General features: G+C 38.1%; 1 protein-coding gene and 1 pseudogene across 3 annotated transcripts; both read right to left on the bottom strand.

The window, feature by feature from the left end:
- Window positions 1-241: 241 nt before the first annotated feature.
- LOC137002361 (tripartite motif-containing protein 16-like) lies at window positions 242-12,167 on the bottom strand (annotated as a pseudogene).
- On the bottom strand, window positions 11,683-20,131 carry LOC137002362 (tripartite motif-containing protein 16-like). Of its 3 annotated transcripts, none has more exons than XM_067361931.1 (6): window positions 18,881-20,131; window positions 16,713-16,808; window positions 16,403-16,636; window positions 14,315-14,465; window positions 14,060-14,119; window positions 11,683-12,385 (listed from the first exon to the last, which is right to left on the bottom strand). In XM_067361931.1, exons 1-6 carry the CDS (start codon window positions 19,469-19,471, stop codon window positions 11,850-11,852), a joined length of 1,668 nt encoding a protein of 555 aa, XP_067218032.1. In that variant the 5' UTR covers window positions 19,472-20,131; the 3' UTR covers window positions 11,683-11,849. The 3 variants fall into 3 exon arrangements, with proteins under 3 accessions (XP_067218032.1, XP_067218033.1, XP_067218034.1); XM_067361932.1 differs by having other exon boundaries at window positions 14,321-14,465; XM_067361933.1 differs by having other exon boundaries at window positions 12,152-12,399.
- Window positions 20,132-21,259: the final 1,128 nt, after the last annotated feature.

Here is a 21,259-nt window from a genome sequence, read left to right as displayed (position 1 = left end):
TTTTAGTAATAGAATATAAAATCATAAATTAAAACAGCAAAATTATTTAATTGTGATCAATTTAACTGCTGTATGGTAAAATAAGTAAGACAAAACATCATTTTGTGGCTAACCTCTTTTTTTTTTTTTTAAATGTATATCTGTTTTTTTTTATTATTATTTAAGAACCATACAAATGTACATGTGGCTAACCTCATGTTATCTTAAAAAAACAATACAATGGCGTCATCAAATGTGCTGATATTTTTATTAAATAGGCCTAAGTTAACTGTTTATTCTTATTTTTGTTATTAGTTGTGTACATCAGGCTTATTACATGTGAGCTTTATTGCGTCATTATACAACATTTTGTTGCTAGTATCTGATTGGCCAAATACAGCAACCCAGTCGATGACATTTATAAAATAACTTTATAATGAAAAACAATTAACAATGTCCTTAGTATCAAAGTAATTTTGCAAGAGTATTTTATCTTGTCCAAGCCTTCTGTAAAATAAGCTACTGTAATATTTTACAGTTTTAACAAATGTTTTATTTTATTTAACAAATTCATAAGACATCTGAGTTCTGTGATTTGAAGTACATACTGTAGTTGTGAATACTAGCAGCAAAGCAGTCCATTTATAATTCATCAATAATAGCTCATACAGTTACAGTGTTCACTGGATCCTTTAATAGATCCATATAGCTTTACAGAGCAGTTTTGATTGATTGATTGATTGATTGATTGATTGGCATCAGACACAGATTTACTGCACAGTTTGTGTCCAGATTCAAATGTATGTGGGATTGTTACCCAGATTGATGGGAGAGAGGACACTGCTAACAACATAATATCCATCCGTTTTATCATGATGCTTAAACCTGTAATATGACATAGAATCTTTTAAGACAACAGTTTCAGTGTTGATCCTAAACTGATCCCAAACCCTGGATAGAGTGGTTGAATGAATGTGGTCTGGACTCTGTGGATGAGGGTCATTGTGTAATGAGAGACTCTGTAGAAGGACAGAATTCCTGCTCTGTGATCCACATACACTCCTATTCTAGAGGAGCTGGAGACCACAGGGAGTTCAATTTCTTTCTTATTGTGTCTAAATGCACACCTGGAGTCAGAGCAGGACAATCTCCAGGACTGATCATTAAATCCAAAGACACAATCATCACCATCTCCCTTCCTGCTGATGCTCTTATATGACACTGATATTCCCATCCCAGCCTTCCCACTCTACTCAGCCTCCCAGTAACAGCGTCCACACACACTCTCTCTACACAACACCTGAGAAAAATCATGAAATCTGTCCGGATGATCAGGGTACTGCTGGTCAGCCCCAATAAAGGAAGCCACACTGTTGCCTTCAGACAGACGAAGGTATTTATGTGCAGTGTTTGAATCCAGGGTGAGCTGACTGGAATCTGAATGGGGGAAAAAATACACTTGAAGTTAAGTACCAAGGTGATGTGTGGCCTTTAAATAATGTAAAGCTAGAAAATTAGATTCAGATGATAACAAAGATTAGAATTCAGGCTAACAACTGATATATACTTCTTGAGAATTCATAAATGTCTGACAGTTTGTGTTTGCTTTTTGTTAGTAACACTTACATTGTAAGAACTCATCTCTGGACTTGGGTTCAGTTGTGGTAATGATCTCAATGTATGTCACTAATGAAAAAATTACATACATGGTGTAATTCACATGTAAACACAATATTAAATCAACTCCATTAAATTCTCTTAGCTTGTTTTGGAGGTTTTTATGATACATCACTCCTTTAAAGTGAACAAATGAGTACTTACCTTTACCAGATATCTTTTTTATCTCCTCATTGCAGAGTTCCTCAAGTTTCTCTTTTAGCAGAGTCACAGATTTTCCTATATCATCATAAGAGGCAAAAGAACTGACATTGATGTTGCCTGTGGATGCTGGAGGAACAGAGAGAGACTGGAAACTCTGGAAAAGGGACAAAAACAGAACAGAATTGAATAAGAAAAGTTTTCCAGTGTTCAAGAACTTTTTAAAAATTGCAGATGAGAGGTCTGTTTCTGTTCGGAGAGATCATTACATATTGATCATTACATGCATACACAACACACAACGTACCCAATTCAGGACACCATTCCTGTCAGAATAACAACTGCTAATTATACTTCAGTTTAGGTTTTAAATGTTATGTAATTTAGGGTCAATTAAAGGTTATGTTTTAGTTGGTTTAACCCTAATAACCTCCCTGTAATAATATCATCCTAAAGTTGTTTTCCTATACTTACCTGTAGGAAATGGATGTGATTGTCTGTGTGTGAAAGCTGCTTCAGCTCAGTGTCTCTCCTCTTCAGATCATCAATCTCCTGCTCCAATCGCTTCAAGAGTCCTTTGGCTCGACTCACTTCAGCCTTTTCTCGATCTCTGATCATCTGTGTCACCTCAGATCGGCTTCTCGCAATGAAGCGGATCAGTTCAGTAAAGCTCCTCTCACAGTCCTCCTCTGCCGCCTGTGCAGAACGCTGTAAAGATACTCATAGGTCACTCATGGTCTTCAGTGAGACTGGAAGTGTCCCAACAACACTGGGTGACACAATGATGTAATGACCTTAAAAGTCCTGACAGAACTGGAAACATTTCTCATTAAAACTTAAGACTCACCCTATGTGTCTTCACAGCCTCTTTCAGCTCACAAAGCTCCTTCTCTCTTTCCTGGATTCTCTGCTGGAACTTTGTTTGAATGTCACTCAAAAGTTTCTATTACAGATAACAGTAAATATCAGCAATCCTCCTTAAAGGGATAGTTCACCCAAAATGAAAATAATTTACTTAGCCTCATGTTGTTTCAAATCTGTATGACTTTATTTCACAAAATGTTTTTAAAAATATTCTAAACATTCTTTTATGTATTATAAAATTGAAAGGGACTAAATCCATGCTTTTTTTTTGTGCTTTTTTTTTCTTTCTGATGTCACACAATAACTTTGTGTGATTTTAAGTCATGATTCACTGATAATCTTCCTCTTCTCCAACACTCTAAAATCAACTAAATTGGTACTGGATATAAAATACTATTTTGACAGCATTTGTTGGCAAAAGGCAATGGCTCTTGCACATTTTCATAAATGATGACACCATTTTAATTTCTGTGTAAACTAATCTTTTTACAGAGATTTTCAGATAATCTTTAATCTGTACATTGAAGTTTTTTTTTTTTTTTGATGAACTGTTCGTGCCTTTTTAGGTAAGCCCTTATGCGAGTTTACACTGCACGATGCCCTGATTTTCACTGAAATTGCCGACAAATGTCCAAAATCAGTGCTCGTTCACACGAGTGACAATCAGGCAGTGTGAATTACCAAAGACGCGATCTGAGAGAATCACTGACGCCTTGCCGACGCCAGTGAGATATTTGACATGCTAAATACCTGGATCTGTCTGCGATTCAAAATCCTGTTGTGTGAAATTGGCGATGACCTACAGCCAATGAGAGAGCAAGATACAGGGCAGTGGGAAATTCAGGGAGAAGTTATAGACCCATGCCTCCTCTAGCTTCAGCCACCCACGGACCATTGGCTGAATGTCTGATAAAAAAAAAAAAAACGCCACTTTAAAACAAAAACGCACTAAGCGGGGCCTCATGGTCCGCCTGGAAACAAATGCCATGCCACACCCCCTCATGGAAGAATTTGATGCCGTCGTCGTGTTTACAACTGTGACAATGAGTGCTTACCAGGATCAACAAAATGCTGGATTTTCAAAAGTTAAACTGCTGTAAACTTGCACAAAGCTCTTCACAAATGCGCACAACGCTCAATCCTGTGCTTTCCATTCTGTAACAGTTGAGCTAAAAAATAAAGATGGCATCTGAAAGTTGCAGTTGGTGGTCAGTTTGTGTGTAAATGTACTTTTTTGACCATTGTTTTCCACTTTTGATGTAATTTTCTAATGAGAAATTACTATTCTAATTAGGGCTGGGCGATATATCGAATGCTTTTGTCACGCGCATTTCGTCAGTAAAGCCGATTACATTGGACGCGATATTGCGTGTCTTATCAGTTAACTACGGCTCTGTCTATTAAATGGCGCTCCATTTGAAAGCAGGTGATGGGGATTTAGCGGCAATCAGGGAACCGGCTTTACTGACGAAATGCGCGTGACAAAAGCATTCGATACATCGCCCAGCCCTAATTCTAATAGGCTGCTTAAATATTTGCTTAGTTATCACCAAAACTTGTGCTATTTTGCTGTAGATCATTAAACCATTGCTGCCTCAGAAGTCTGTACGAAATCGTTTCATGTGGTGCCTTCGTGCACAAACACTTCTTGCAAAATCGGCCAATAGTGTGAAAATTAGCTTTTATTGACTGGTACCTATTATTGGCTGATATATCAGTGCATCTCTAGTTTATACACCACATGTGCTTCTCGTACCTGTTTCTCAGCCATCTCTGCTTTAGTTGAAATGGTCTGATGATTGTTGTGTTCATCCATCACACACATCAAACAAATACATCGCTGGTCAGTACGACAGTAAACCTCCAGCAGTCTGTCATGTTGAGGGCAGATCATCTCCTGCAGTTGTCCAGTGGCATTAATCAGATTATGTCTCTTATCTTTAAAGAGACTGTCATGTTGTTCGAGGTGACTTTGACAGTAAGAGTTCAGACACATCAGACAGGACTTTACAGCTTTGCGTTTCCTTCCAGTACAGACGTCACACCCCACATCTCCAGGCCCAGCGTAACTGGGAGCAGGACAAGCAGTCTTCAGTTTCTCCACCATCTCAGCAAACACCACATTCTTGTTTAAAGCAGGTCTTGGAGTGAAGGTCTGTCTGCACTGAGGGCAGCTGTAAACTCTCTTCTGATCATCTTTATTCCAGCAGTCAGTAATGCAGCTCATACAGTAACTGTGTCCACAGGGGATGGTCACTGGAACCTTCAGTAGATCCAGACAGATTGGACATCTGAAATTATCCTGAGCCACTGAAATACAGGCTTCTGCCATTTTCTGTGCCACACAGAGAGATACAGACAATGGCAACACTTAAGTTTCAGTTTCTCTCAACTGAGAAGTGTTTCCTGTCCTGAGACGTGTGCAAAACAGACAGTCACTTCTAGGAAGTCATTTTTATAATTTCATGGTCATGTGACCCAGCAAATACTCGTTATTCATTTTAAAGTTAAAAGCTTAATTAAGTTTAATAGGTAACAGTGGCGGCGCTAGGTTTTAAAGTCATTAAAAAAAAAAAAAAAAAAAAAAAAAAAGGCTAATAAATGTTGTAATAGGGGAGGAGTCATTGCACGCTCAGGTACGGTGTTACAATATATTCGGTTCCTGAAATATTCTGTTCCACTGGGTGGCGCTTACGCGAATATTCAATAGAATCCTTCTATTGTGGGCGTGTCCTTGAGACAACGCGCAAGCGAATGGAACTGAAAATATTAGTACACGCTCCTCAAAACTGTGTAATAGATTATTTCGAAAAGGTAATACAATATTCCTTTGGAATATAAATCTTTGGAGCTTTGTTTTGATGACAGTCTTCTTGGACATGCCAGCAGCTACTTAAAGAACGTTATTTTTGTTTAAAATATTATAATTATGAAATTATAATTCGTAAAGTTTCGTTATATTCGAAGTTTGACAAGGCAGGATATTGCAGCACAAAACCCTGAAATGTGTCAAAAATAACACATACTCAAACAACTTTATGCATCTTATTTAAAACAATTTAAAAAGCAGTCAAATAAAATAATTCTGATAATAATAATAACATTTATTTCTGTCAGGTAATACAGCAAAAATACACAGAAAAAAAATAGACAGCTACTTTACAAGATGACGTTATTTTTTATTATCATCACCAATGTCATAATATGGTTCTGTTTTGCTCTTGTGATGTTTCCACATTATTCTCATCATCTTGTAAAGTCACTGTCTGTTTCAGATTGGATGTGAGAGCTGAAGTCTTGGATAGCTCTGGCAGTGTGTGATCTGGACATGCATGAAGGCTGTTCCCGAGTGCCAAGGACCTGTTTTAATATTTACCTCAGATCCTCACATTTAGCATTGCTTCTTTTCACACATTGTTTTGAATTTTTAAATGTCTTTTCAATGTTAGAGTATTTTAGAGAATTCATAGATTAATTACTTCTGTACTTGTTATAACATTTAATGTAATTAATATTTATATAGGCTACAACTGAATTTGTTATTTAACAATGTTTGTCATGTTATTCAATTATTGCACATGCACCTATAGACCTTATGTAGCTCCGCCCCTTTTCAGCGTTGGTTGTCTTTTGACTTCCGGTTTGTATTTCCACAGCGATATTACATTTATGAATGAACTGCTCGTTTTAAAATCTTCCCGAACTACTGACATTTGTTTAGACATCTGCTTTAAACATAACAATGAGTTAACGCTTTAGATTACAGCCCGGAAAGTACTGCGTAATTACAACGAATTTACAGCATAACTTTCAATAATTATAGTGTAACTATACAGTAAGTATGTGTAAGTATAGGGGAACAATATGTAAAGTATTGGGAATAAAGGGGTAACAACCAGGAAAATGACAAATTATATATATATACTGTAAATATTTTATAACTAGGGGCTACTTATGACATAACTAAGGGGTAAGTATGACATTACGGCCGTAAATTAAAGTGGAGCTTGTTACACTCTTATTTCATGTAGTTACAGGTTAAGTAATTAATAAAATGCAAACAATCTGATGTCACTGACTAAAAACAACTTTATTAAAAACAGGTCTACAAAACGTATTATTAATTTTTTTTAAATCAACTTTTCATTTCAAACTCTAAAGTCCTGACAGAAAGTAACAAGTTTTGTCCGTTTTTTGGTTGTTGTTGTTTCTCGCTTGGCTTCCTCCTCCTCCTCTTGTTTCTCAGCTGATGAATCTTAAGAAGGAATCCCGTTGCTGTTCTGTATTATAAGAAAATACAGTACACCCCGAAATTTTCTCATGATAGGCTATTCATCTTTTCGCTTCCGACCAACTGTCACCAGAGCCTGCATGAGAGTCGACTTCGCGTTCGATGAAGCACATTGAAATGAGCAACGTGAAGCTTCATGACGTTCTCGCGGGAGATTCGTGTGTAACTCGCGCGAGAACTGCCGTCTCTGTTATTCTGTCTTGTTTGTTTCTCATTCTCATTATCTGCTATTCTGTGTATTTTGTTTATGAGCATTACTAAAAAAAAAACCCCAAAAAACCTGACGGCATCCAACTCTCGGAGTCTCTCGGCACGCTTACGTCGCGCTTCAAGTTACGTCAAGCATGAGCTCTCAACCCTCGCATGCACGTGCAGAAGACAGCTGGTCGAAAGTTTTAAAAATATTTAAATATTTGGTATTTTTCTTACAAATACGTACCGTTTCACTTCAGAAAACATCGATTCATCCATTAGGGTCGTATGGATTACTGTAGTTATTGCTGTTCTGTTTGATGCATCGACTTTTAGGAACACGTGAGCTTGCATTATTAAGCGTTCCCAGATGATTAATTTTTTTCTTAAAATCCTTTTTGTGTTCATCTTAAGAAGGAAAGTCGTATAGATCTCAGATGGCATGAGGGTAAAAGATGAGTAAACGGTGAGCACATTTCCGGGTGTTCTGTATTTTTTAAATACAGAATAGCAAATGGGATTCCCTCTTAAGATTCATCAGTGGAAAGAAAGAAAAAGAGGAACAAGAGGAGGAGGAAGCCAAACAAGAGAAACGAATAAGAAGTGTTGCAACTTTAAATCTGTTTTGAAATAAGTTGTTTTTCAAATAAAGTTTTCCAAGTGATATGACTGCGTTTTTATTTATTTATTTGTATTAATTACTTACCCTGTAACTACATGAAACAAGAGTGTAACAAGCACCACTTTAATTTACGGCCCGTAATGTCATATTTACCCCTTAGTTATGTCATACGTACCCTTAGTTATAAAATATTAAAAGTATGAATAATTTGTCATTTTTCCTGGTTGTTACCGCTTTCCCAATACTTCACATATTGTTCCCCTATACTTACACATACTTACTGTATAGTTACACTATAATTATTAAAAGTTACGCTGTAAATTTGTTGTAATTACGCAGTACTTTCCGGGCAGTAATCTAAAGTGTTACCAACAATGCTCATGATATCTTTCATTAACTCTACAACAAGTAAATCCACTTAACCAACTAATTATTCTTTGACAGCGATGCCATAGAAATGTACAGGGCTACCGCAAAATGGAAGTTCAAAGACAATTTTATAAAGATGGTGGTGCACTTGTTTCTCTGGTAAATAAGGTCTATAGGTCAATCAAGGTCACAGTTACAATAAAGAGACCTTTCTACTGACTCTGAAAAACACCAGAAGAAAGATGCCCAGGGTCTCTGATCACCTGTGCAAAGTGCCATAGTCCTGCTGAAGGAGACAAGAGGACTGCAGACGAGAACAGAGAAATAAACTGCAGTGTTCCTAAAATGTGTAAAGGAGTCAAAACAGCGGTGGGAATCCCTCCATCACACACCCACATGAAGATGCCTGAGACAGTGCTACAGGGAGACAGAAGGACAGCTGATTGTCCTTCCAGTGCCAAACCACATGTAACCATTAGTCCCACCAGACATGTTTGAGAATGTGAAATGCCTTGATGGAAGAGTGGAGTAACATCTCACAGCAAGAACTGCAAATCTGGTGCTGTCCATGAGGATGATATGCTGGTGCCACATCAGACTTTCAGATACTCTGTTGATCAAACGCCTGTGAAATTTGTTCAGTTTATGTCTCAGTTGTTGAATCTTTTTGTTTGTACAAATATTTACACGTTACGAAATTTGCTGGAAAAACAGTTGAATGTGAAAAACTCAACAAAAAAATTGATATTGCTTTGCAACAAAAATATGTCACAAATAACATCAAGTGTGCATTTACTTGTTGGACTATAATGATAATTTGTCATGATATCCAGTAAGAAAACATTACATATTTGTAGTTTGGTGTTGATAAAGGGTAGTAAGTCTTACTGTGGTGATAAACACTGAAAATATTTTTATTAGGCCACAGATACATTTGTAGAGGTTTGTTTCAAGTTGTCAACACTATGCAGTAGCCTAGTCACAGAATTACAACAAAGGAAGCAAACTAATCAAACTATTCAAAAACTTTTTAAAGCTTCACACATAAAAAAGCTAAACGGAAAACCACAGTGTAAAACAAGGTTATTTGCTCATGTTTGCTCTGATGTATCATTACGTTAACTGTTTATCTGAATGCCTGTCCGGTACTGTACTCAATGAGGCAAAATAGCTCTGACGATTGATCATATTACACAAACTATGCATTGCTTTGAACCAACCTGGTCTCATGACGAAAACGTACCCGTGGGCACGTTTTCGCGAGTCGCAAAAAACGTACCAGTGAGTACATATCGCTATTTTTTTGCCGGAGCAGATAATAGGGTGAATGCGGTACGTTTTTATGACGTTGCTTTTTAGACGAATCGCCGCGGTTCTCGATTTGACATTTGCGCTCCGTTTCGTTTTAAAATAACTTCCCACCGACGCCACGCCTAAACCTACCCGATAGTGTTAATAAAAGCAAACGTGACGTAAGAAGCGTTCGTTTTTCAGCTAGTTTAGATCTCTCTTTGAGCTCTTTTTTTTTTTTTTTTTGCCGTCAGTCGCCTTTCGCGGGATTCGCAGGGGGAGTCAACTCCTCGCCCTAAGTCCGACTCCGTATCGGCAGAGCTACCGAGCAAGTTTGGTCACGGTCAAATAAAGCGAAACGCGTAGAGCCGGAGAGTCCAAAGTACATTAATTTACAAATCGGGCACTCCGGTCGGATGCGTTTTGAAGCCGTGACGTGATATTGCGCGAGGAGACGCCAAAACGAGTCTTTACGAATCCATAATCCGACCCCGGCCGTCCTCGAAACCGTGCGTGAAAACGAGCAAAAGCGTTCATCAACGTTTTGTCGGCCTCTAGCGTTCGTTTCTGTCAGAAACTGCGGCGAGACATACTCGCAGGTACGTAATTTTGTCTCGCGAAAACTTGCCCACTGGTACGTCTCTCCCATGAGACCGGTTGCTTTGAACATATGAACTGTTGCTTAACACTGCATATTTTAAACAGTTGTGATTTGAGGAGCGTGTACTAATATCTTCAGTTCCATTCGCTTGTGCGTTGTCTCAAGGACACGCCCACAATAGAAGGATATCATGAATATTCGCGTAAGCGCCACCCAGTGGAACAGAATATTTCAGGAACCGAATATATTGTAACACCGGAAGTCTTTTAAACAAATGAGATTTACATAAGGAGGAAGCAGTGGGGTTTGAAACTCAATGTAGGCCTATGTCTTTTCCATGTACTGAACTCTTGTTATTTAACTATGCTGAGGTAAATTCAAATTTTGATTCTAGGGCACCTTTAAGATCTAATAGAGATCAATGTAGCTATTGTCCAGTGCGGATGAAGGCTTGTTTTTAAGGAAAATTAGGGTGTAGTTCGTTGTCTACGTTACTACGATTGAAAAGAGATGTTTATCTCACAAGTTTTTATCCGGAAAATTCGAATCTGTGAATATGTTGTCAACAACGTCCAGATAATAGATTCTAGAGAGAGTGACATGTAGACAGACAGTTAAATAGATAATAAGTCCTAAATATATAAACGACTGTTTACTTGTTCTGCGTTTGAGGAACTGTCTGATACTTATTTTGTGAAAATGCAAAGTCAATGTGGCCGGTAGAGGGCGCTCACACAATGCCTACATTAAACTCCGTCTCATAACCATATTAAAGTATGACACGTTTTATTAATTTACAAACCACAATCATATATAGTGTCTAAAACGAAAATGTGAGGTCTAAACTCACAGCAAGACCCACAATAAATAATTAAAATCCGTTCAATATAATATAGATTTAATTGTGTTCACATTTATTTTACAATATTTCAAAGTGTACTGTACTGGGATATTTCTAGGAAAAAAAAACAAAAAACATAACATATTAAATCCACACCGTTACCTTAAAAAAAAAAGAAAAAAAGTTATTTCTGTTTTGTGAAAGTGCAATGTAGAAAAGAAAATTTATCAATCAGGATTAGTCCACACTTAAATAAACTTTTCCTGATAATTTACTCACCCCCATGTCATCCAAGATGTTCATGTCTTTCTTTCTTCGGTCTAAAAGAAATTAAGGGCTTTCATGAAAACATTCCAGGATTATTCAACTTATAGTGGACTCCAATGGCCTCCAAATGGTTGAAGGTCAAAATTGCAGTTTCAGTGCAGCTTCAGTGGCTTTAACCGATACTAGACGAGGAATAAGTCTTATCTAGTGAAACGACTGTATATGCTTTATAAACACAAAATATCGCTTTGAACGTAGAATAAGGAAGGCGTAGGTCCGTAGGTGGTATTTTGTGTATACAGCATATACAGTTGTATTTTTTTTTCCGAAAATGACCGATTGTTTCGCTAGATAAGACCCTTATTCCTCATCTGGTATCGTTTAAAGCCCTTTGTAGCCTCACTGAAACTGTAATTTTGACCTTCAACTGTTTGGAGGCCATTGAAGTCCACTATAAGGAAAATAATGGAATGTTTTCATCAAAAACCCTAAATTTCTTTTCGACTGTTGAAAGAAAGACATGAACATCTTGGATGACATGGGGGTGAGTAAATTATCAGGAAAAGTTTATTTAAAAGTGAACTAATCCTTTAAAATCTTTCATAAAGCTCATGTGAAATGGAGAAATGAATGATTGTAATACTAAAATCATTAATAACTTAATTTGAGTCTAAATGTCATATCATTGTGATGATTTGTAGAAGCTCTATATCATCTATACTTCTAGATGACACAGTTTCACTGATGTGTCCTGATTTAAGCCAAACCCCGGATAGAGCGGCTGAGTGAATGTGGTCTGGATTCTGTGGATGAGGGTCATTGTGTCAGAGACGCTGTAGAAGGACAGAATTCCTGCACTGTGATCCACATACACTCCTATTCTAGAGGAGCTGGAGACCACAGGGAGTTCAGATTTAATGTTATTGTGACTTAATATGTATACAGAGGGAAATAGAAACAATCTCCAGGACTGATCATTACCTCCAAATTTACACTCATCCCCCCTGCCCTTCCTGCTTATGCTCTTATGTGACACTGATATTCCCACACCACGACTCCCGCTCCACTCCACCTCCCAGTAACAGCGTCCACACACACTCTCTCTACACAACACCTGAGGCCAAACATCAAATCTGTCCGGGTGATCAGGATACAGTTGGATTGTTGCAGTGCAAGTAGCCACTCTGTTCCCCTCAGACAGATGGAGGTTTTTATGCACAGACTCTGAATCCAGAGTAAACTGATGGGAATCTGAAACACACAATCTGCATTTAAAAAACACTGTAATACTGTACAGTAATGTCGTAATACTGTCAAAGCATTAATTGAGATATAATTGAGATATAGCGACAAGATCACTGATCTATTCCACAAGCTTTCAAGTGAAATGATTTTATTAAGTTTATTTAAAAATGAAAGCAAAATAATGACTGCTTTCATGACAACTTTCAAACAATAGTTTGTAGAGTAGCTAATCCAAACCCCAAACTCAAACATGTCAGACCACTGCAATAGGGTTTGGTGCTGATAGTCAGTGCCGCGTTAAGCCTTCGCGGGGCCCTGGGCTAACGAACGCAAAGGGGGCCCCCCTCCCCCTCGACATCCATAATCTCGCGTCTTATGCGAATGAAGATTTTAATATGAATAAGATATCAATTTAAAACATGCGGACAAAAATGGTAAAAACATTTCTAGGATGGATTGACAAAAACAACAGGCTCATATGCGCTCCTCCATCATTATGACTTTGCATTGCTGATCTAAAAATGTAAAAAATAAAATTTAAATTTAAAAACGGCTTTTTACCAAGTCCAAGTTTAAATTCGACCGATTCGACTCTGGCTTTGGAATTTCAGAATGGTCATAGCATCATTTCAGATGCGATGTGTCCGAAGATTATTCTAGTTAATTATTCTGTCACAGACTTTTTTAATGCACGTTTTATACCTAATAAATGTACTATTAGTTTCTTCTCTAAATATGTTTTCATCACGTTTTATGTGCATTTTATTTCGTTGAATAAAAAGTATCCACCCCAACGAGTGTACGAGTTACATTTATTCACTTGTGCAATATCTTAAAATGTGCAGATGTGGCCGTTTTTTTTTTTTTTTTTTTTTTCAGAAAACCAATACGACTCGTTTAAAATTCTGTACCAACATTACTGCATGCATAAGTTTCAGAAACCCACCTTAAAAATGACGGTCAAATGCAATAGATCATCGTTAAGACATTGTATGGACCCTTTCTTTGTCCATTTACTAATGATTTTAGTAGTAACAACATAGATAAGCTTTAGCAAGTTATTGACAACATTATTTCTATTATGCTTCATTTTTATGAACATGCACACGGCTTCTGTCTCGCGCACAGACGCGCGTGCTAAAAGTATTTGGCTGCGGAAAGATGCGTTCGGCGTGTGCACTGCGCACTATCTAGTGGACTTTTGTTTTCAAGCACTCAATTCACTTTTGCATGGGCTGTTGTACAGTACACACACGGTCCGTGCCATCACAAAAATTGGGCTGCACGCGGACGGGGAGCGCGGACATCTGCGAACCCTCCTGATGACGAAAATTACGCGATGCGAACGCCCGAAGTATACCTTGGTGTTAAGCATGTAATAGCGGGCCACCAATCCACCCATATGCACGTGCATATCCAGACGCTACGCACACTGTCCTGGTTGTATTCCTGCGTGCGTGTCCGCTGCGCGCCTGTGACTCTTGATTCGGGTGTGACAACGATGCGTTTTAAAACGCAAAAGAGGATTGTCTCGCGGGCCCCCCAAGTGTTCGGGGCCCTGGGCTGCAGCCCATGTTGCCCATTAGGATAACGCGGCCCTGCTGATAGTGACACAGAAATGAAACCCTTCACCTTTAAGTATGTGTTTGCTTTATTTGTATGAATATTTATAACACTTACAGTGTAAGAAGTCCTCCCTTGTTCTGGGTCCAGTGACTAAGCAGATTTGAATGTATTGCGCTACAGAAACAAACAGATATTTAAAGTGTGATTTGTGCTGATAAAAGTATCTAAACAATAATAAAATATAAACAATAATATAATAAACAATAATAACAAAAATAATAATATAATAATAATTATTAATAATAATTATTTTTCTATTCACATCCACACAATATTTATTCATTCATTTTGTTGTACTCTGTACTTTACCTTTACCAGATAACTTTTCCATCTCCTCTTTGCAGAAATTCATAAATTTACTGCTTAACTCAGAGACAGAGTTTCTCACATCATCATAAGACAAGCCAGAATGGACAGTGTCGTCTGTAGATGCAGGAGGAACAGAAAAAGACTGGAAACTCTACATACAAAAAGACAACAGACATATGGTAAATATTGTCATGGACTAAGTCACATTCTGTTTTGTTTTGGTTGTCATCTGTCACATGTTCTCCTTTGTTCCGTTTTCCCGCAATCATCTGTCACCATGGACACTAACGTTATCCTTCACAGCTGTATGCCATTTTGGTTAATTCATCTGTGTATTTAATTTCCTGTTTTCTCTATGTTCATTGTCCGGTCTCGTGTTCCCGAAATAACGACTTATTTAGTGATGGCCGATTTCAAAACACTGCTTCAGAAAGCATCGGAGCACAGTGAATCAGTGTATCGAATCATGATTCGGATCGTTAGTCAAACTGCCAAACGGCTGAAATCATGTGACTTTGGCGCTCCAAACAGCAGATTCAACACACTGATTCATTTATGAGCCGATTCTTCCCTGAAGCATCGTTTTGAAATTGGCCATCACTAAATAAATCATTATTTTGTTTTTTTTGGCGCACCAAAAATATTCTTGTCGCTTTATAATATTAATATTGAACCACTGTACTCACATGAACTGATTTAGATTTTTTGTACCTTTATGGATCCTGATAGAGGAAATGTCATTGCTCTCTATGAAGGCCTCATGGGGCCATCGTATTTCAACTAAAATATCTTAATTTGTGTTCTGAAGATTAACAAAGGTGTTACGGTGTGAAACGGCATGAGGGTGAGTAATACATTTTCATTTTTGGGTGAACTAACCTTTTAAAACCTGAGGGGGTACTTCAAGTCAATATTTTAGGTTACAGGGTTCAACTGACAGAAAAGTTTTGGAATACCTGGTCTAATACAATCTTGTCAACATTCACATCGAGCAGAACAACTGGCAGTTGGATTAGTTTACCCAAAAATTAAAATTCGTGACTCATTATTGGCCAGCTCCTGCATCAGCATCATACGCATACGTCGTGCTGCTCATGTGATCAGATTTGGCCAATACTGAGGCAGAATTCGGACCTAAACACTGAAGCCTTCACTGTGCTTACAGCTGCAATTAGATAAAGATAATGACAGAGAAGAGATTGTTGAATAAAGGTTGAACCACTGCAGTCACGTCGACTGTTTTAACCAGGGGTGTCCAAAGTTGGTCCTGGAGGGCCACTGTCCTGCAGAGTTTAGCTCCAACTTGCCTCAACATACTTGCCTGGAAGTTTCTATGCCTAGTAAGACCTTGATTAGTTGGTTCAGGTGTGTTAAATTGGGGTTAGAGCTAAACTCTGAAGGACAGTGGACCTCCAGGAGCAGGATTGGACACCCCTGGTTTTAATAATGTCTTTAGTAGCTTTCTGGACCTTGAAAGTGTTGATTATATTGCTGTCTGTAGACGAGTCATATACCACTCGGATTTCATCAAAAATATCTTAAATTGTGTTCCTAAGGTGAACAAAGGTCTTGGAACAACATGAGGATGAGTAATTAATGCAGAATTTTCATTTTTGGGTCGACGATCGGCCATTGGGCAATGTTGGCTCTAGTAGGATGCTGTCAGGTTTTTTGGGTCCAATTTAACATGTAGAATCGGCGTCGGGATGTCAGGCGAGAGAGAGAGTTTAGTGAATGAGTTGAAGCATGAAAATGAGTAAACAAGTCAAGGCAGTACAGACAGAAGACTGTTCTAATTTTACATCATGTAGCCTACCTGAGTGAGTGTAGCATGAGCCGAGTGGAATATAGAAAGTGATCAGCATGAATGATATTCAAAACAGTAAGCATGTGCTGCTTTGTTGACAGTTTGAATTATGCAGAATGTGCAATGCTGGCTGACAGGATCTCTTGCAGTCGGCTTTTATCAGTGATATTTCTTTGGCATCGGTTTGGTGTTTCCCTATCCTTAAACAGTAAACTATAATGGTGTCTCAAATCAAATGTCAATTAAAGAGTCTGCTCCATAATATTAAAATCATTCTAAACCTGTAGGAAATGGATGTGATTGTCTGTGTGTGAAAGCTGCTCCAGCTCAGCTTCTCTCCTCCTCAGATCATCAATCTCCTGCTTCAGTCGCTCCAGTCGTTCTTCAACGCGAATCACTGTAGCCTTTTCCTGATCTCTGATCATCTGTGTCACCTCAGATCGGCTTTTCTCAATAGAGCGGATCAGTTCAGCAAAGATCCTCTCACTGTCTTCCACTGCCGCCTGTGCAGAGCGCTGTAGAGACACAGAGAACCACTAGAATCAGTCCATTCAATATGACAGTTACTTTCCTCCTCTTTTTAAAACTCACCCTGTGAGTCTGCACAGATTCTCTCAGCTCCTGGATCTTTGTTTGCCTCTCCTGAATTCTCTTCTGTAATATTATTACTCTCTCTCCAACCCGTTTCTGAGAGGATGAACAAATAATTGTAAACATTAGAAGACTTCAGTTTTCTCTCAATAGATTTCACATACTACATCTAGATATTTTTTATACTGGAATTTATCTCGAGTCTGCTACTTGGACTCCAGTCGCACTTAAGTCGTGACTCGGGAACTACTGACTCTAGTCTTGGACTTGAAGAAAGAGACTCATGAAAAACAAAAGTAATTTTTGTATGGCTGACTGCAATATTCCTGAATAAAGAGTTAGTTCAAAATTCTGTCATTAACCCTTCAATGCATACCTCAGGTCTTTAGTGACCCGGGACATCATTCATTACCCTCCTCCTCATTCATTTTTAAAGTTAGATATCAACCTTCTTGGTATTCCTCAATCAATTCATTATAAAGAATATAACAAGAAAAAAATCATAAAATTATAAAAGAATGCTTATTTTTGTATTCATTTTTTGGAAAAATTGTATAGGGTTTCTAATGACCCGAGGTGTGTATGTGTAGGTATATTTTTTCTTCACAACAATAATTGAATCTTAGATGATGGAATAATTGCAATTCACCTTTATTCCACAAGGTGGCAATGTCTGATACACAATGCTGAAGTGACGACTCATTCAGACAGAAAACGAAATAATAAGAAAAACATGAATTGGCTCAGCGATTTACTGCAGAGCAAGTATGAACGCAATCAAATATGACTGTAACTGTCACTGGATGGATCTGGTGAAGCTGTTAGCGATCGAAATATTGATTTTGAAGATGTTGAAAATTATATTGTTTTGAGAATACGTTTGAGATCGCGAATGGGCTCATATTTGTGACCTCAAACATAAAACTAGCCTATTATTTGCTGAATTTACTGGCAAATGAGCTCTGACGAGGACAGTGGTGATAGCATAAAACATCTGCTCAAACGGAGCCCTTTCAAGCTCCAAAAGGTAACAAAATATGATTTATTTTATTCTTCTGTAATTGTTGCTCAAATATCAGAGGAGTTTTATATTATCGTGACAGGTAGAGATCCTTCAGTGTTAGATATAGTTCCGGGTCGTTAAAGACCCGAATATGTAAGAATGATTGGCAAAACTGTCATGCATTTAAGGGTTAATTACTCTCCCTCATGTCGTTCCACACCCGTAAGACCTTCGTTCATCTTCAGAACACAAATTAAGATATTTTTGATAAAATCCAATGGCTCAGTGAGGCCTCTATTGCCAGCAAGATAATTAACACTTTTAAATGCCCAGAAAGCTACTAAAAAGCATATTTAAAACAGTTCACGTGACTACAGTGGTTCAACCTTAATGTTATGAAGCGACGAAAATACTTTTTGTGCGCCAAAAAAACAAAATTACGACTTTATTCAACAATATCTAGTAATGGGCAATTTCAAAACAATGCTTCATGAAGCTTCGAAGCTTTACATATCTTTTGTTTCAAATTAGTGGTTCAGAGCAAATCAAACTGCCAAAGTCAAAATAACCGATTCGTAAAGCTTCAAAGCTTCATGAAGCAGTGTTTTGAAATCTCCCATCACTTGATATTGTTGAATAAAGTTGTTATTTTGTTTTTTTTTTCGTGCACAAAAAGTATTCTTGTCGCTTCATAACGTTAGGGTTGAACCACTGTAGTCATGAACTGTTTTAAATATGTTTTTAGTAGCTTTTTAGACATCTGAAAGTGTTAATTGTCTTGCTGGCAATGCAGGCTTCACTGAGCCATTGAATTTCATCAAAAATATCTTAATTTGTGTTCCGAAGATAATCGAATGTCTCACGGGTGTGGAACGGCATGAGGATGAGTAATACTGACAGAAATTTTATTTTTGGGTGAACTAACCCTTTAAGTTGTCTCGTCTTGACAGCATGAAACACCACATTTTACTATTCATTTATTACCTATCAATATGCGCTGAAGCAACAAAACAAAACAATAACAATTCATCTCTAAGCACACAATGTTAATCACCCATTAGAAAAATGCTGTTATGAACAACAAGTGAAGTCTTAACTTTTGATCACATTCATGTCATTTAATTTGAAAAGCAATCAATTAAATAAAATAATTTTAATTTCATACTTGTTTCTCTGTCCTCTCTGCTTCAGCTGGAACAGTATCATGATTTTTGTGTTCATCCATCACACATATCAAACAAATACATCGCTGGTCAGTGCGACAAAAAACCTCCAAAGGTCTGTTGTGTTGAGGGCAGATCATCTCCTGCAGGCGTCCAGTGGCATCAGTCACTTTGTGTCGTTTCTTTAAAGGAGATTCTTCATGACATTTAAAATGATGTTGACAGTAAGAGTTCAGACACACCAGACAGGACTTCACAGCTTTGCGTTTCCTTCCAGTACAGAAGTCACACCCCACATCTCCAGGTCCAGCGTAACTGAGAGCAGAACGAGCTGTTTTGACCTTTTTCTTCTTCAGATTTTCCACCATTTCAGCCAGCATCACATTCTTGTTTAAAGCAGGTCTTGGAGTGAAGGTCTGTCTGCACTGAGGGCAGCTGTAAACTCTCGTCTGATCATCGTTATTCCAGTAGTCTGTAATGCAGTTCATACAGTAACTGTGTCCACAGGGGATGGTCACTGGATCCTTCAGTAGATCCAGACAGATCGAACAGCTGAACTGATCTTCAGTCACTGGAATATTGGATTCTGCCATTTTACTGCACGAACACACAGACACTAGACAACGGCTGAACAACACATAAGTTTCTATTTCTCTCAACTGAGAAGTGCTTCCTGTTTCGAGACGTGTGCAAAAGAGGTGTTTGTAAGGTGTGACTGCTTTTGATCATAAAAGAACATACACGAGTCTGACTGCTTGAGAGATCACTGCGTTGCACATGTGGATATAATAGGCTGTGTAGCAACCTGAATGCACGAGATTCAGCAGATCCAGAAACAGCTGGGTCCTGAGCACCTTAATATTCACTTCTAATTTTCCACAGCATGTATACAAAATTATATCGTTTATGTATACAAAATTACACACACTAAGACCTTAAGTTTACTGAAGCGTTCCCTGGTTCCGCTCTTGAGAAACTGAAAGTACCTCACCAGTGTAGTAGTTTGTGAAAATACACAGATAAATGGAACAGAAGATGCCACTGAAACGCAGACGTGTTTTTCAATGCCTGCCCTAGGCTAACCTAGTTGGGCCAGTGTTTACATCTATAGGTAAGAAATGTCAATATTTTGGTAGGCAATAGAAAATCATACATTAAACAGCAAAATTATTTAATTGTGATCCATTTCACTACTGTATGGTAAAATATGTAAGACAAAACATTATTTTGTGGGTAACCTCAAGTTATCTCAAAGGAACACTCCACTTTTTTTTTTTTTTTTTGTAAATAGGCTCATTTTCAAACTCCCCTAGAGTTAAACAGTTGAGTTTTACCGTTTTCAAATCCATTCAGCCAATCTCCGGGTCTGGCGGTACCACTTTTAGCATAGTTCAGATCTGATGAGACCGTTAGCATCTTGCACAAAATGACCAAAGAGACCAAACAACAACAACAACAACAAAAAAGATCAAAAAAATTATTTTATTTAAGCTGTAGAGAAGGACAGAATTCCTGCTCTGTGATCCTCATACACTCCCATTCGAGAGCGCAAAATGCGGCATCGGCATCTCGCAGCGGCACTTCCGTCGGCATCTCCAGCAGCCAGGGACTTATTCGGCAGCTATCGCTAGAACGGCATCTCCAGCGGCCGCGGCATCGGCATCTCGTAGAGGCACTTCCGGCGGAATCTCCAGCGGCCAGTGACTTCTTCGGCAGCTGTCGCTAGAGCGGCATCTAGAGCAGCCAGTTTATTCGGCAGCACCTGCAGCTGGCCATTATAATTCGATGTTGTTTTTTATTTTATTTTAAAAACTACATTTAATCAAAATAACATAGGCCTAATATACCAGAAGGCTCAGCATTTATCACAAATTTTGTTAATAACGTTCTGATGCTCCACTACATAAGAGAAAGTAAAAACTGCAATGTTATCCATTGCTTTGAAATGCACATGAATATAAACTGATATTTAGTTAATACAGAAATTAATTTCTGATAGACTATGCTGTACAAAGCTGAAATTGCGGCATCTCGTAGCGGCATTTCAGGTGGCATCTCCAGCAGCCACGGATATTCTTCTAATTTTAAAAAGCTACATTGCAACAAAATAGCATTATATATCACATGACTGTCATTTGTAAGCATTTATCATTAAGTTTGTTAATATGTAGACCTTTTCTGACGCTGCAGTTGCTATCAGAGCACGCTGAAATTACTCCATGTGTATATAACAGTCGCTAATGTAATGACAGTCCTGTGTATCTTAATATTAATTTCTTCAAACATAGTTTTAAAGTGAAAATATTACACAGAATTAATGATCAGCGGCAGGTGACACAAACAGCGACAGCTGCCGGAGAAAGTCTGTGGCTGCAGATGCC

Source organism: Chanodichthys erythropterus, chromosome 16 (assembly GCF_024489055.1).
Source record: "Chanodichthys erythropterus isolate Z2021 chromosome 16, ASM2448905v1, whole genome shotgun sequence".
Lineage (NCBI taxonomy): Eukaryota > Metazoa > Chordata > Actinopteri > Cypriniformes > Xenocyprididae > Chanodichthys > Chanodichthys erythropterus.
Note: the sequence above shows the minus strand (reverse complement) of the source record. Positions and strands in the feature narration are given on the sequence as shown.